The sequence below is a fragment of the Alligator mississippiensis genome, chromosome 2 (assembly GCF_030867095.1).
Source record: "Alligator mississippiensis isolate rAllMis1 chromosome 2, rAllMis1, whole genome shotgun sequence".
NCBI lineage: Eukaryota > Metazoa > Chordata > Crocodylia > Alligatoridae > Alligator > Alligator mississippiensis.
In genome coordinates this window covers 186,155,404-186,172,328 of record NC_081825.1, presented here as the reverse complement: position 1 = coordinate 186,172,328, position 16,925 = coordinate 186,155,404, and the positions used below count along the sequence as shown (strand labels likewise).

Here is a 16,925-nt window from a genome sequence, read left to right as displayed (position 1 = left end):
CTGGGGCAGGATGCTGTCTGTCTGATGGTAGGACAGGCTTGGGGCTAAAAATGGCCCAGTCAGGGCTGGTGGGAAGGAGGGAAAGTAGGAAGAGCACAGTCCTGGGGCTGGGGTGAGCAGCTTTGGCTTTCAGTGTTCAAACATTTGGTAGACTGGGTTAACCCATTCCTGATGTAAGCTAGTTCAACTCCTTAGGAGAACTAGTATAGATCAGGCCCACCAGTTTTTGCTCAATGTAACCTCCCTGAACCTCTGTACAGATTGGCTTTAGGCAGATTTAAGTGTAACATCTACACATACCCACAGTACTACTTGGGTCTTAGAGTAGCAAAGTATTGTTATGGGACTGAATTGAAGATATTCTGTACTGGTTACAGAGCCATATCCTAACCTCACAAAGAATAAAAAATGCTGGGTAAGCAAAGATTTCATTCTCTTGTTTTTTAATTAAATTCTGTTAGGGGGTTCATTGGATTTGCTCCAGTCTAACTGAGAACAAAATTTGGCTTTTGATGAAGCAGTGCACTCAGGCAAGTAAAATCCAAGAATGCTTTGAATAATTTCCAAAGAGACATACCTGCAGAGAAGGGCACCTGGGTGTAGATCGTGTTCACAAAGACACTGCCAGAAGATTTGATTGCAATGATCTGTCCAAAAGAAAAAATGGGGATTGGCAGGCAAACTTAGGGACTGCACAGCACTTTCCAAAGACTTTACATCCAGTATTGTCCAAGGTAAATAAAAACATGGCACATGTGGGACTGTGAAAATTATATTTTCAGCACAAACATCCTTTTTTTTTTAATTGCTTCCCATTGATTATTTAGAAAAAACTATATAAAATACTGTTGTCTTACACTGACTGACTTCCATTATCCACACTATGGTCTAAACTTATTTGCTGATTTCCTATGTGTATTGTTCTTTTCTTGTGTGCCTATCTTTTGCAAACTGTTCTTCCACTGGTTTAGGAGATAGACTCTTGTAGAAAATATTATTCCATCTGGACACAACATAAAGCCTAACATATTTCATTGGGAACATAAATTGTGATTAGTCAAATCTGCAATCTATAAAGTATTTTTACAAGATACAGAGCACAAAGATTTGTCTCTGGTTTTTCAATTTTAGCCAACCCACAGGGCAGGTCTACACTTGCCTCTTATGGTGCAGTTGTTACCGTGCCATCATTTAGTACTTGCTTTAGTAAGTACTAAATGACAGCATAGTAACAGCTGTTACTGTGCTGTCCCAGTGGTACATGGTTATTGTTACCATCTATGTCACCGTAGCATCACGCTATAATGAGAGAGCTCATCGCTTTGGCGATGTAGCATTGGCATCATGGTTTGTGCCCCGCAAAACTATGTTGTTGTAGTGTGTCATTACAGCAACATAACATCATGCGACAGTCATCAATTTAAAAAATATTCAAACACAAGGCTAGGCATCTGTTTTCACTACTTACATTTTGTCCTCCACCAACACTTATGGTTACCCCTTTCAAACATGTCTCAGTGTCAGTTAGGCCACATTTACGGATTTCTCCCAGGACAGTGAAGTCATTACTGTCACAAAGCTGAAAAAAGAGAAACCAAAAGGCTACTGAATAAAAAGTCATTAGTATCAAATGGCATTCAAGATATAATGGTCATTTTAATCTTTGCTGATTCCTTCTCTCACAAGCATGCAGGCACACACGCACTCACACACACACACACACACACACACACACACACACTCACTGCAGTAAGATGACGTAAATATGTGTAACACTATAAAACATACCAGCTAACTTTGACATTACAGTATAGAGCCATAGAAGGGACTTGAGAGTCCCAATGCTGAGCACGATAGTCCCTACATTTTAGGTGCTTCGCGATCTAGTGAAATTTGTAACATCCAAGTGTGGTACCTAAGTACCCTGTACAATGGAGGATAGAGATGTTCTAAATCCTTCCCCCTCTCTGGAACTTAGGTACCCTACTCTGCTCTGCAGAGAGGTACCACTCTCCCCTTGGCATTCATAGACCTAAACCCTGTTGTCAAGTTAGGAACCAAAACGTAATGCACCTACTGATAGCATTAATTAAATAGCATCCTATTATATATTATGTCAATATATTATGTCAGCAGAAAAGGTGATTCCTATTTACCTTTGTCAGTACATAGTTACAGTCTCCAAAGAAAGTGAAACGTTTCTCATCAAATGTGGAGATATGGGACCCTCCTTCAATACTACATGTCCCAGGGCATGAAAGGCTGACACAAACCCACTGGCCTTCAGTACATGTGCTAAAATAGATGAAGACATGCTGATTAAGCCTGGTTCATAAAAACACGAAGGAAACTAAAGAAGATGGGAATCCATGACACCTTCATTTTCTCCTACTTTTCGTCATAGGTTCTTTAAGGGAAAAGAACAGTATACAAATAAATGATTAATTGATATTGCTTTGAAAACTCCAAAAAAGGGAAGGGCATATCTGCCTCATTGAAAATCCTTGGAGCTAATCCTTCAGCCCTGGTGAAAATAGGAGCAGCTCTATTGGATACCTGGAAGTTTCCCCTGCTGAATTTCGCCTCTTGGCTTCATTATCTTGAGTCAAAGTAGTTTACAAACAAGAGAGACTTGGTAGATTTTTGTTCATATACATACACATTCACACATACTGAAGTAATTATATTTTATTTACTCTAGGGGAGCCAGTAATATACATGCAGAGGTTGTTAACACATTTGCATGCAATCTGTCCCTCTCTGTATATTCCTTTATTTAGCATATCTCTAAATTTCAAATAGCACATATAGAGAACATTCACATTTCAGACCAGAGTGCTCCAAGGCATGTATGAGACCCCTGATATGGTTGTTTATATTTTGAAGTGCTGATTTAAGCCTCTAATGACTGGCCTTGTTGACTTGTCCTTACCAGGACATCCTTGTCTAAAATCAGGTGTTTGTTCTCTAGAAACAGGAACTAGAGAAGAACAATTTTTATAAAACTATTATATCAGAATGTTTAGATTAGTGTATACCCTCTTTCCCAAATACTGTGTAACCAATGACTTGTCCCCCCCAGTCAGCAATTATTAGGTAATGCACAAAAAGGCAAAGATTTGACAAAAGCAATGACTTACCAGGAAGTGCATGTGGATGTAAATTTGGCCCCTGGAGCATATGTTTCACCTTTGTAGGTGCAGTAGCATTGTTCGAGGGGGATACATCCACTGTTGTTAATATCATCATACACAGTTCCTAAAGGAAGAAACGGTATGTTCATTTTGCTGTGCTTTCCAGAAGCTGCTTTGGAACATTTCTTTGGGAGACATTCTAAAACATGTTGCATGTCTTTTTTAGACCAGAGAAATGGGAAAAAAATCTTAACAATGGAATCTCTACATTGTTTGGACAATGTCAGGGCTGTCCAGTTTCCAAGCGGTTGGGGGCCACATGCCCCATGGACCACATCAGAAAGTGCTGCACACCACATGAACCATACCAGGGTGAGTCAGAGTCCCCTGGCCCATGTGCCACATGGTTACCCCTACTGCTGCACCATGCAAAGCCCTGGACTCACCCTTCATTCCCTATGCTGCACACTGCAGTGTCCTTTCCCCTGGGAAAAGGGAGGGGGAGCCTGGACTCCTCAGCTGCTTCTGCAGCTAGAGCAATTGGGGGATCAGCTCAGGGGCTGCAGCTTAACTCCTCACGGGCTGCATCAGCCCACAGGCTATCAGCTGTACAGCCCTGGACTATGTAACCAACTCAGCACTAGCTACAATCCTAGGGCTCCTTTGTTATATGCTAATCAGGAAAGAACCATTGCAATAAGGCTTCACTAAATTGAGTGGCCAAGGGACAGGGTAACAGCAGGTAACTGAGTAAAGCTAAGATCTCATTTGTATCATTATACATGTAAGAGAGAAAGTAATGTTAGGGATGATAATTTTATTCTGGCAAGTTATGGCTACATTTTGCAGCAAGGGGATACCACATGTGATCATGCAATAACAGGGCCAGAAGAATAGCTATAGGAGATGCTGCCAAGCAGAAGACTCATCCTACAAATTCACCAGTTAGCAAAACTTCTGAACACCAGAACTCAGTTTGTTGGCATTTACTAGCCATTTAAGCATTGGCACCTATATGTAATGCATAAGTTTTACAAACTTCAAACTGGTGAGTGCCCACTTAGTTTCCCTTGGTTAAAGAAGGCGATGGGAGTGGTCAGCACACCACAGACAATATAGATCTTCCTGTAGAATAAGACTCAACGTTGCTAATACCAGGAAACATTTTTGTGGGCAAAAGATGATTAAATGTTTTATAAATAGTGGCTGGGGAAGCTGCCAGGTTTAGACAGCTCCCTGTCATGTATTAATTTCAACCACTTCCTGCATGTCACATGTATGTCTTAAGCAAACTCCTCCTATTTGAAAGAGTTTTTCTATTGACACGGGTAGAAATAATGCACATGTATCAAGAGAAAACACAGATGTTGCTTTAGCTGCAGTAAAGGTTCAGCACAACTTAGGAGAACTGCTGAACTGTATACATAAGTGTTTTGGTGGTGTTGAAGAGAAAAGTGAGCCAAGGTAGCAACTTGCCTGGAGGACAAAGACAGGCATCTGTACAGTGGTCTTCACAGAGCTGAGATCTTTCAGGGTTGGTGCAGGTGTCTGGACAGGGGGAGCCACACTCCTGGTACTGCATGTTGAAAGGGCATGATTTGGCTGCAAATAAATAAAGGGAAGTAGCATTTTTAATGAAGGCTTGAATTGTCTATTATTGGATTCTCTCCATTTAAAATTTGGAGAGGCAGCATCTATAACTAATAATGCATTACTTGAAAGGCAATGAGGATTCCTCATCCAAAATATTAGAACCCCAAGTTAATGTCTTCACATTTAAAGATTTTAATTCCTGCCTCCAATACACTCTCTATATTTGGGACTCCTATGAGTCTGTACAGGTTGTGGGGGGTGCATTTAACATTTTTGGAATGGCTTGATGGCTTCTTGAAAGCAAGGGTGAAAATCATTTCCTAAGATACTTACTGCAGAGTCCTGCAGTTCTCCAATTCAGAGGTTCCCCACCAGCATGGGCACATTGCCGGGAGTATTCAGCAAAGGTGTTACACATGCAGGATTCAGCCATTAGATCGTCACAGTGGCACAAGTCTTGTATGCAGGAGCTGATATACTCTTGAACGTTAACTAGTTCATTACAGCTTACAAAGGCTTCACCTGTCAGTACTGCTTGGCATATAGCATTCTAGAAGGGGAAATACTGGTTAAAACAAGGGAGTTTATGAAAGCCAAAAAGCTATTTTTTTAAATTTAGATATTTTCATATTTTATTTCAAGGACATGTCATTCTCTTTGTTTTCACGCATGTTATATTTTTCTATTCTTCCCAGATTTCTCCCAAACAAGCCCCTTAATACATGAGAAGGGAACATATCCTTACAAATTCACTTGTGCAGTTTGCAGGAGTTTCAAAAGGTACTGGATCCTCACATTGCTCTGTGGGTCCATCCAGCTTCTGCAAATTCCCAAACTGTAAAGGGGTCAGCTCAATATCTGTAATAAGTGGTATGAAAAATGGTTATAATGGTGTTTTTGCTGTCTTTAAAAATGCAGTTCTAATTTTGAACACAGATGTCTGTGCTTGAAGCACTGGCACAGCATCAGTAGCAATCACCACAAATAGAATGGGAGATGAAAAGTGTGAATAATTCATATGTGATTAGTGTCTATATAAGGAAAGGAACAGAACGTTGCTATTAGCAGCTCTTAAAAGAGGTCCTCTCAGGGGAAAAATTCAGATGCTATTCATATATTCTACATGTGCTATGTAAGTATTCAATCTAACATCATCAAAAAATACATTCCAAAATAAACATCTCTGCAGTTTCACAACCCATTTACAGATCAGTGCCCCATTCTACATGTAATTAATATGATTAAAAGAAAGAAAAATAAACAACCACAGCTTAATGATGTTTTTGTTACGTACTGTTGGACACAAACTCATTGTAGGTTGAAATCCCATTGAAGTCCCCGCAAAGCCCACAGGTCTGATTAGCATATTTCTCATGCAGTTCCACCTAAAGGGAATAAGAAAACAGAGTTTAAAATATAGTTATAATCCAGGGCACATACCCAGCTCTAAATTCCAATATAATATTTTCTAATCTCCTTGTCTCTTACATTCATTGAGAAACTATATAAAGTTCTGATATTTAGCTAGACTAAGATAATTTTTTCAGTAGTTTATTTGACAAAAATTGCAGTTTAGGTCATCATCAAGCTGCTTGTGAATTCAGTCCAGATGTGTTGAATAATTTCAGCTGGGAAAAAACCAGGACTAGATTCATTAAAATTGGTGGGGGTGTTTTTCCTTTTTCACAATAACCCGCTGGTTAGGTCTCTAATATACTTGGAGACTCAGGTTTGTTACCTTCCCCTGCTTGCAGGTTTTTACCCCACTGTCACTTCCTGGAAGAGGGCCCAACTCTCAATCTATCAGGTATTCTGGATAGGGTATCTCAGTTTTTTTCTTTTTTGAAGTTGTTCCTCCTTAAATATTCAGTGACACAGAGAACAAATGAGAATACAGATCTGCATTCTGGTGCTTGATCTGCTTACCCAGGAGGTGGAATACCTGAGCTCTAGTGTCTGTTCTAATGAATATTTAACTATTAATCACTGTAGTCCTATTTCACATTAACTACATAGCTAACTATCCAACATTAAGGTGAGCATCTTAAGTGAGGACATTGATTTCTGCACTAGAACGGAGGCATGGGGAAGCTGGAATGGCTGCCAGAGTCTGTGTTCCCTTCTGACCGCGTGCAGCAGGGGCAGAGTCTTTTCTTCTGCGTTATTCACTCTCCCCTTCCTGCTCAGTCAAAAGCTAGTGGTTCTCCCCTGGCACCGCCACTGTCACATTGGAAGTAGCTTTTGTCTGAGGAAATGCCACAGGGACTGTGACAAGGTTAAACCACTAGCTTTTGGCTGAGCAGCAATGGGATGGTAAATGACCCTGAAGAGTGAACTCTGTCCCCTTTCCATGCAGCCAGCACTCAGCCAAGACTCTGGAAACATTTTCCCTCCTTTTCAACCTGGCCTCCTGAAAGAAGGTGTGTGTATTATTTCAGGCTGTGTGGTATGCAAGAAAACAGAGTGTATTGCATATAAGTGTCATTTGCATGGAAGCTAATGTATATCTATTCTTCACATAGCTTGGTTACCAAAAGACACCAGTCCTAGACCCGTGACCTAATTTTTTCATGGCTCCCTGTGCTCAACCCCCATGATTTCAGGAGAGGAATTCTGGTCTGTCTGGGAACCTGGGCTCAGGGGCACTGAACATAACAGCAGGGGTGTATCTAGTATCGGAAGCATATTGAGCTTTATTAACAGACTCTTTTAATAGTTTGGGGAGAATGGTGGTTATTAGCAGAGCTCTGGGAGGCAAAGAGAAATAGGAGATATTAGTAGGGGAACAGACACCCTGGAGATGGATAACATCCCAAAAGAGCTAATCCCTAAGCAGATAGGCTAAGAAGACATTAAATGAAATCTTTCAAGCACATGCAACATCTGGACATCTTACCAGGAGTGCATCCTCTTCATTCCACATGAACTCCAGGCCCAACTTGGCCGAGATTTTCAAGTACATGTTACTTCTCTGCATCAGGATTCCTGACTGGCTGAAAGGCAGCTGCACCCTGGAGAGAGATCAAAGTGAAGTTCAATGGAGAGTGCTGCATTTGACATTCTCTCTTTCTGAGACATGTTTAATGTGTCTGGCTAAGGAAATTGCTAGTAATAGCACTTGCCAAATATGGGCCATGCGAGGTTTAGAAAGCCTTGGTGATAGGGTGGATGATTTCCTATGCATTTGCTCTCCAAAGTGCAGTAGGACCAGTGTTATATTTTTATTCCATTGCTTTTCAATAAATCTGTGAATGATGTTTTAGCACCTAAAATGCTGATCTGTTAATTAGGTGACATAATTAAAAAACACTATGGCTGTCTGTTTTCAAACAAGTACACTTCAAGGCATTACTATTACTAGTTCAGGTCTTATTAAATATAAGATTAGCCTCTCTAAAGAGACTTTCTGATGGCTTTTGTTTTGGATTGCAAGTAGAGATACATCTACACTGCAGGCATAGCAGCATCTGCATCTTGTGTAGACATGTGTGAGCTAACTTTAAATTAACCACCTCAGGTGCTGCTAGCAAAATAGTTGCAGCAGCAAGAAGCTCAGCATGGGCTGAGAAACCTTTCCAAGAAGCTGGGTGGCTAGCTTAAATGCATTTTGGATCTCCAAAAGCAATTGAGGAACAGATGTCTTCCTGGACTGCCATCAGTACAATGACTGCAGCATTGATGTGTCCTCTCCTAACAGTAGATGAGTTGAGATAACAGTGTGGGGTTTGTTGACCAACTCCAGATACTGCTGTGAATGGGCAGGATGAAAAGCGCCCTTTAATAAATGTCCCAAATCTCTGCAAGAGCTTCCCTTTCCACATTCACTCCTCTGGCATCCTTCAGGCAGCAAACCTTTAAATTCATTTCCTGAGAGCACGTGCTGTCTGTTGTTGATTTCTTTATCGATTGCCTCTTGAGACTGTAATGTTGGGCTTCTGTTGCTCCTGATCTTCAATTTATTTAGGCATCTTATTTCATCTTTTTTTTATTCTGGCTTTAATTCAAGCCTCTAGATATAGGTATGTATAAATCAGAACAGTAATGTGGGGCCCAAGGTGCAGCCAAACTTCACAAAGCACAGGTCAGAGAGTACTGTATAAAGATGGAAAAAAGCTAGCTGCTGCACCCCCTGATTATTCTGATGCTCCAAGAATGCCCAAACCCCCGAAGTCATTTTAGAGCAGCTCAAAGGGATGAGATTGAAATAGGTACCCTTTCTAACAGACAGTGAGGGACAATAGCTATAGTACCAATTTGAGCACATAATATAATGTCTGAACTTACGGGTTGCCATTAACCACTGTGGTGTTCCTGGTCAGTTCTATGGCCACTCCATCCAGCTTCAGGCTGATATGGCTAATGAGGGTGGTGTTTTCTATTATGGAGCGTCTGATCTGGATGTTGAAGTCCTCATAGCTGGCTTTACAGTTAGATGCAAAGATATAGTTGCAGAGCCCAGGGAACTGGAAGATGTCTCCATCAAAGGTCTTGAAGTGGAAGTTTCCCCAGGTACTGCATACTCGGCCAGTGTGAGCTGGGTTGCCAGCTGTAGATTAAAAACAAGCTATGAGGCTTTACTAAAAATTCCAGTACACACTCATTTGTTCATTCATTGTCTAGTCATATTCTTGGCATGTAGCATCTATTGTCCCAAACAATCCATTCTCTGTTTGCTTTTTCCTTTGATTGTTTATTTATTTGGCCATCTATTGTTCATTCAGGCTGCCTATTTTTTTTGTCTAACCATCTCTTTATTACTTATAAACCTAGGGATCAGACACTGTGAGTCATCAAGTACAATCACCTTGACTAAACCCATAGTCTTACCAGGCCCTTGTATAAAGGCACTGATACTTCCTTATCTCAACTGGAAATACCTTACTTGGCACATCCCAAATATGCATTTTACCTTTTCCCTGGCCCTGTCACTTAGGGAGAGTATCATTTCATCTTTCAACTTAGATTATCTTTAATCTTGGCCCTGTCCTCAGAGAAAAATCACTCTACTTCTTCTCTCCTTTTACTCTTCTAAGTTATACGACTGCAGAACCTTATACAATAATAGTTGTTCAACTTACACTTTACTGCCAGTGTCTTTCCCAATGGTGGGATGATAGTCACTTCTGGGGGTCTGGTAACTGAAGCAGAAAAATCTAAGAAAAAGAAATAAAATTGTAATTTTTTAAAATGAAAGACTTAATATATCAGGTAGCAGACATAGAGACAAATCTTCCTACCTCATTAGTGATGTTTTTTTCCTGATAGTACCATTTTATTGAAAAGCTTCCAAGGGATTCTTAATATCATTGCTTCAAACCTTCTTCATGTCAGTGATTGCCATGGTTGATGTTGAGAAACTACTCCTAAACTTTCTCTGTATCATTTCTGCTGAAGGCCTACACACACCCATGGACACACACACACACATACTCTTCAGGAAAATGGAATAAGCTTTTGTAAAATTCTACAACTTCTTCATTATGTTCATAGTGCTTTTCCACCCAAGGTCTACAAGGATTGGACCCTTGGCTTTTCCTGTTCAATCCCATGAGGGTTTCTTTGGTTTTAGTAATGAAAGGGATAGGCAATCCTGAGAGCTGCACTATTGTTCCTCAACACCAGCTGCAGAAACCTCATTGTAGTTGCAGCCACTGGAGCCATTATGATCATGTAGTCTGACTTCCTCAGAACACAGTTTCACCTGATGATTTCCTAACTAACTAAAAATATGTGAAGGAAATGAACAACTCTTTTAGAAAGGCAATCATCCTTGATTTTTCAAGGAAGAGAGAATGTGCCACCACTCTTGATAAGTTGCTCCAGTGGCTAATTACACTTGCTATTAATAATTTGTAACACATGTCTAGTTCAATTTATCTATGTTCAGCTTTGTGTCACTATGACTAGTAGGGTTACTTAGGCTAGAAGTTCAAATTTTCAGATTAATTAGCAAGGTCTTTTTGTGAGAACTTTTATTGGACCCCCTGTACAGCTGGGAGAGAATGTTAGGCAAAGTTTTGGGCATAAAGGACCCTTCTTCCGGTCTGGGGAAGAAGCAAGAACAGACCAGATAAAACAATGAAGGGCATTTTGTGCCCCAAATCTTGTCTAACATTTTCTCCCAGCTATACAGCCTGTCTATTAAAAGATATCACCAAAAAAAACCTTGCTTCTCTCATGTTTCCTGGACCATCATGGCTACAACCACACTCCTAGTCTACTACAGGCTGATCAGATAAGTTACATTGTAAAGAATTTATTGTAGAAAAATACCAATAAATATGAGAGCTTTTCAGAAAATGTATACAACTTTTTTTTGTCATCTTTGTTATACTGAAGGCCAATGGAACCCCCTCCTCCACCAATCTTACTATACATAACCACTATGTTTCAGTAAGTGGTACAATGCATGTTATAGGTATGTCTGTAGAAGCCATCCTAAATACCTGTGGTGCTTATGCCACTGGACTTCTGCTGCCTTTCATGAGTGAGCCAGTTATCTCAGTAGAATGAAGAAAATGCATTTTTTATTACCGGCTATGAACTATCTTTGTGATACATGTGTAAACAAACCCACCCACATAAAGCACACTTGTAGATATACCTTATGTACACATTATAAAAACTATAGATTAGATACCTGTTTCGTGTCAATGAGCTAGATCCTCAGCTGTTGGAAATCAGTACAAGCACATTTAGTTCAATGGAATTTTATCAATTAATACCAGGTGAGGATTTGGCTCTTCAGCATTAATGCAAAAAGTCTGAGCATTGCTCACAATGGGAACTTCCTTCTTCTTTATTTAAAGGTACAGCGCACTTTAGTCAAGCTGTGTCTGAAGTGCTGAGTTTTTAAGGCACTATTAACTGGATTTAGCTATTCAATAAAGATATAAAGCATAGCAAAAGCACTTACTGTCTTGTCGCTGCTGGATAGACAGATCACCATATTCTGTTTTTTGCTCCTCTTGTGAAAACTGGGCATGGACTGTAGCAGGAAGAGAGGGTGGAAAAGAATAATAATGTGTTACTTTTGAGGATTGCACACATTCTTTCCTGCAGTGTGTATCTAAATGCTAGACTTTGCAGGAATGTGTTCTTTCAGACAGGGGAAATGAGAGGAAAATGAATTTGTGACACTGTGGCAAATAAATGTGCACCAAAGAAGAGACAAATGTAACCAGAAAGGAGGCAAGGGTGAAACTAATTTGAATGTTTAACATGAAGGATTTTTCTCCTTAGTTACAACTCACGGCTAAAAGAGGTAAAGTTTTGACTGTGTGATGGTCTTTGGTACTCCACTAACTGATCCTTTTTGGATGTTCTACCTGCTCCTAGCTTTCAGCTTATTTCCTGTGCATCATGTGGATCAACCTGATAATTAGCCACTAATGCTCCACCAAGCATCCACCATCTGCTTGTTCAAGTCAGTCCCGAAAACCTGGATCCACCTACCACCTGCATGGTCAGGGAGCCGTCTAGTGAAAATCAGCATGTTACAAATCAATGGGACAACTACACCACCTAAAATTTTGGCCCAGAATGCCCATATATCACTCCTTGAGTGAAGCTTCTCTTTGGATTATAGTAGCAAAAATCCTACATAAATCTTTGGGTTTCCACCTGTGAAATCTGAATAGATATTTCATTGCTTTCTCAGCTAGCCACAAAGCACCCTTTTATGCCCTTCGTAAAATCCTCAGAGCAAGGACTCTGTTGTGCAGAGGCATAACAGGGCAGCATAGCTTTCAGGGCAGCAGCAGCTCCTGGATGCTGGTTCCAGTGGTGCATTCAGACAGCAACTGCATCGGGTGCCATTTTTATGCACCTTCCCCCCCTGAATACCCAGGGCTGCTGTTCTAGTCACCCTGCCCTAGTTATGCTACTACCATTTTATTCTGTACTAGTCAATTACTTGTCAAGAATGATGAGGGGCAGGGGGAGGAGTGGGCAGGGACAGAGTCCTAGGCCCCCCTGCCCCTGTCTGGGACCACTCCCCCTTCCCTCCTGCTGCTTGGGGTCTAAGCCCACTGCCCTGCCCCCCACATTGGGCCCTGGTCCACTCCCCCTCCCCTCCCCATTACCTGCAGGAAGCAGACGATCAGAGTGCGAATAAAGCGTTACGGACAGACAGACAGACATAGGCTTTTATAATATTAGAATTCTGAATTTATAAGATTTAAGTATTTGTAAGGCCCAGTATACATCTATGACATCAGAGAAATAACAAAAGCATATAATAGGAGATTATGCAAAGACTCATTCAAACTGGAAAACCCCATTTAATGCTAGAGGGCCAGCTCTACACTCTGTTTCTGACAGCAGAAGTTGGCTTATGATATACAATTTCAGGTATCAGTGCTAATAAATTGCAGAAGAACAGCAGTAACTAGAGGCAGCAGAGATCAATGGTGCTGATCAATAGAAACCTATGAAGTTGTCGACTTTTTGCGCCAGTGACAGAAGTCATATTCAAAACTCCCTTTTGTTCCATTGAACATAACCTCAAAATGTAAAGCCTCTGGTTAAAAAAAGGCATTGCTTAATGCAAATGCTGAATAGTGCCTACACAACCTAGAATCCTAGCGCCCTAGTTCCTTGTTGCAAACAATGGATATGTACCATCAGGGCTACTAATCATCTCACAAGGGCAAGGCTGACCTGAATGGAGCAGACGGCATCTAAGACTGGAACTGGAGGAGTGCACACCGCATCATTTTAAAGGGCGCATTATTGGTTTTTAACTTTCCAACCCTAGGAGGCATTCTGTTTGTGTTCCAAGACACAGAACATTTCCAGCACTGTGTTTGCAGCTATGCCACTCTGTACTTCCTTGCCCATTAGAAGGGATCATTAATTTCACAATTTACCTCTGGGTGAATTATAGTGTAATAGCACTACTTTTTAATAGAGGTTAGCCTGGAACTTAACCCCTACTATTTTATTATCTGAAACTTATGTGGAATTTAACAAATGATACAATTAAAAAATTCCCCAGCACTTTGAATTTAAAACTCCAGCTTACAACATACAAAGCAAGTTCTGTCCATTTCTGATCCAAGCTTTTGAAGTCAGGAGTGGGACAGCTTTGTTAAAACTCATGTCAGTGAGAAGAAATAATCTGACATTTTGGATTCAGTTACATTAGAAGCTCAGTGTAATCAGCGTACAAACTCAAACTGATGAGGAAACAAATATCCCAACAACCTGTCACTTTCCACAATCATGTTCATACCTGTCAGCCCAAAGAGAATTAGAAAAAAGTACATTTTTTAAAATGGATAAATAGACTGGGATTAGCTCCACTGAGTTCAACAGAGTTGTTTCAGCTGTAAATCAGTGAAAGTAAAATCAAAGAGTCAGCTAAACACATGCTTTGAAGTTGTTTTCATGAGTAACCAGGGAAGGAATTTGAGTCACCCATGCCATGGGGAAATCCTAAACTGTCTGATCTAAGCACTTAGGACAGAACAATCCCATGTACCAGGACAGGCTGGGGGCTGACTGACTGGGCAGCAGCTCTGCAGAAAAGGACCTGGGGGTTACAGTGGAAGATAAGATTAATATGAGCCAGCAGTGTGCCCTTGTTGCTAAGAAGGTTAATGACATACAGGGCTGCATCGGTAGGAGTGTTGCCAGCAGGTCAAGAAAAGTGATTATTCCCCTCTGTTCAGCTCTGCTGAGGCCACATCTGGAGTACTGTCTTAAATTTTGGGCACCCACTACAGAAAGGATGTGGACAAATTGGAGAGAGTCCAGTGGAGGGCAACAAAAATGGTGAGGGGGCTGAGGGACATGACTTATGAGGACAAGCTGAGGGAACTGGATTTATTTAGTCTAGAGAAAAGGAGACTGAGGGGGGATTCAATGGCAGGCTTCAACTACCTGAAGTGGGGTTTGAAAAAGGATGGAGCTGGACTGTTCTCAGTGGTGGCAGATAACAGAACAAGGAGCAATGGTCTCAAGTTGCAGCAAGGGAAGTTTAGGTTAGATATTAGGAAGAATTTTCTTACTAGAAGGGTAGCAAAGCACTGGAAGAGGTTACCCAGAGAGGTGGTGGAAGCTCGATTCTTGGAAGTTTTTAAGACCCAGCTAGACAAAGCCTTGGCTGGGATGATCTAGTTGGGGGTGGTCCTGCCTTGAGCAGGGTGTTGGACTAGATGACCTCCTGAGGTCCCTTCCAACCCTCATTTTCTATGATTTCTATGATTTTTCTCTCTTTCAAACATCTTCCAGATATTTTTATTTTCCTTTTTATTTATAAAACTTCCCTGGCTTTTTAAACTGTAAAATCTCCTCTTTTTTTACATTATATATGGGTCTCCTCCAAAAATGTTTTTAGCTTTGTGGTCAAGAACATTGTCCTGGTGTTGCCATATTTACAAAAAGTCTCAAATGGTCATAATGACAGATAATAACGGGAGTAACACACGTACTGGCAGGGAGATAGTTAAAAGCTGACAGTAAAATTCAGATGACCTTTACCTGAGAAGTTCACTCCAGTTTCAGTTTCTGATGGATTTTAAAGTGGATTTAAATATTGGTATCTGGCAGGAATTAAGCCCTTGATTCTGATACTTATTTGTTCCAGAAGCGTCTTTCATTATGACTAGACTTTTGCCATCCATCATCTCTATATTATACTCTCCACTGGTTCTATCCATAAATGCCAACTTTCTCATCTGCCGGTTCTTCCATCCCAGGAAGACTTTCAGCAAAATGAACCAACATATGAAATCAAATTTATATTTCAAATGACAAATAGGTTCCCTCATTGTTTTGTGTTCTGTGTACTCTACAACTGCTCTGTTACAACCAAATTTATTTATTACATTTGCTGTCATGACTATAAGAATAAGGCTTGTTCCTAGTTGGAAATTAATTTTCAGTATGATTATTAATATGCTTAACTGTGTTCTAGTTATTGGAAAAAGGTGTAAAGGGAATAGGGGTGCGGTTGGCTATTTACATAGGCACAAGCTATGTATACTACTCCACAGAAAGTTAGATTATAAGAATTTAAAAGTATCACTGTGTCTATTTGAGCTCTATTTTGTGAACTAATGATGAGCACAACATTGGTATCAATTCTTCTGCCACGAGTTGGAATTGGAAAGCATCTTGAACTGATGGAGTGGAAAAGAGATGACTGAACATAAGGTCTAAAACCAGAAGTATTAGCATAGCAGTGAGGCAAAACCAGGAATAACCTAAAGCTTTCAGTCTATGTTATTAGCATGCCAAGTTTTTAATCAAGTTTCAAATTTCACATTTGTTAAAACCTGCCCCCAGCAAAATCTAAATTATTTAAACAGGTAAAAATGACCAGAGAGAATAACTAGTTGTCTAAACTTTACTCATGTGTATTGATGCAACCCTATTGCCCATGTTTTGTTTTGTTTTTAACTTGTCCCATTCCTTTTGCTGGGCTTGGGACAGTAGGAAATTACCAAATCACAATTAGGAAGGAAGGTAATAGGTATGGACAAGGAAATCTCATTTAAAAATAAAAGCCTATTAGCTTCACAAAGCAAAGCTAAACTACTGAGAGGTTATTGTTTTCTTTTACAAATTGTGAAGCAAATTAGAACTTAAGGGGAGTCTAAAAAGCAAAATCCTCCTACCTTTGTTATGTGTAAAGGCAATCACCAATAGTGGTATCCATAGTGGTATTCGTAACCAGCTGCCATTGCTCATCTTCACTGGAGCTCGGTAGCAAGTACCGAACTGCTGGCTTCTGAGGAAGCACCTGTCTTTTTATGAGCCTTATATAGTAGAGGTGACTTTGGCTCAGTTCCCAGATTGTTTCACAAGGTACACGAAAGGTGGGGTTGCAGAACGTTTAGCTTTCCTTTGCAGGTGCACAGGTAATCAGAAGATGCTCTGGCTTCCCTAGGGGCTGGCCAAGAGTATTTGCATTCTGGGAGGAGTATTAGTTTCTAAAAGACTTTTCTAGGGTAAAAATTCAGAGTGACCAGTAAGGAGGAACAGACTCAGTTTTCTCAGGTATTTAAGATTCTGGAATCAATACAATTTAAGGAACTTTTGAGTGGTTTTTTTTGAGGTTTTTCCACACAATATCAGTTTTTTCCAGCAAGTAAAAAAATATTTTTATCCAGGATGTGGAATAGAGCCTTTTATGTTTGGGATTCTCATCTCTCTTGAGAAATGTTTTTTGTGCCGATGTGCATGGATATT

At 40.4% G+C, this 16,925-nt stretch overlaps 1 protein-coding gene across 1 annotated transcript in view; it reads right to left on the bottom strand.

The window, feature by feature from the left end:
- The window catches only part of LOC102568121 (mucin-5AC), a 65,552-nt gene extending 49,105 nt beyond the window's left edge, over nt 1–16,447 (bottom strand). Inside the window, exons 1-13 of the mRNA XM_059722573.1 lie at nt 16,352–16,447; nt 11,644–11,715; nt 9,806–9,880; nt 9,012–9,273; nt 7,624–7,738; nt 6,022–6,112; nt 5,473–5,585; nt 5,061–5,277; nt 4,611–4,736; nt 3,141–3,258; nt 2,157–2,295; nt 1,469–1,579; nt 578–647 (exon numbers count right to left, since the gene is read on the bottom strand). Coding sequence (XP_059578556.1) covers nt 578–647; nt 1,469–1,579; nt 2,157–2,295; nt 3,141–3,258; nt 4,611–4,736; nt 5,061–5,277; nt 5,473–5,585; nt 6,022–6,112; nt 7,624–7,738; nt 9,012–9,273; nt 9,806–9,880; nt 11,644–11,715; nt 16,352–16,424 — 1,582 coding nt within the window. The 5' untranslated portion in view covers nt 16,425–16,447. The remainder of the gene's footprint in view (nt 1–577; nt 648–1,468; nt 1,580–2,156; nt 2,296–3,140; nt 3,259–4,610; nt 4,737–5,060; nt 5,278–5,472; nt 5,586–6,021; nt 6,113–7,623; nt 7,739–9,011; nt 9,274–9,805; nt 9,881–11,643; nt 11,716–16,351) is intronic.
- Between the last annotated feature and the right edge of the window lie 478 nt (nt 16,448–16,925).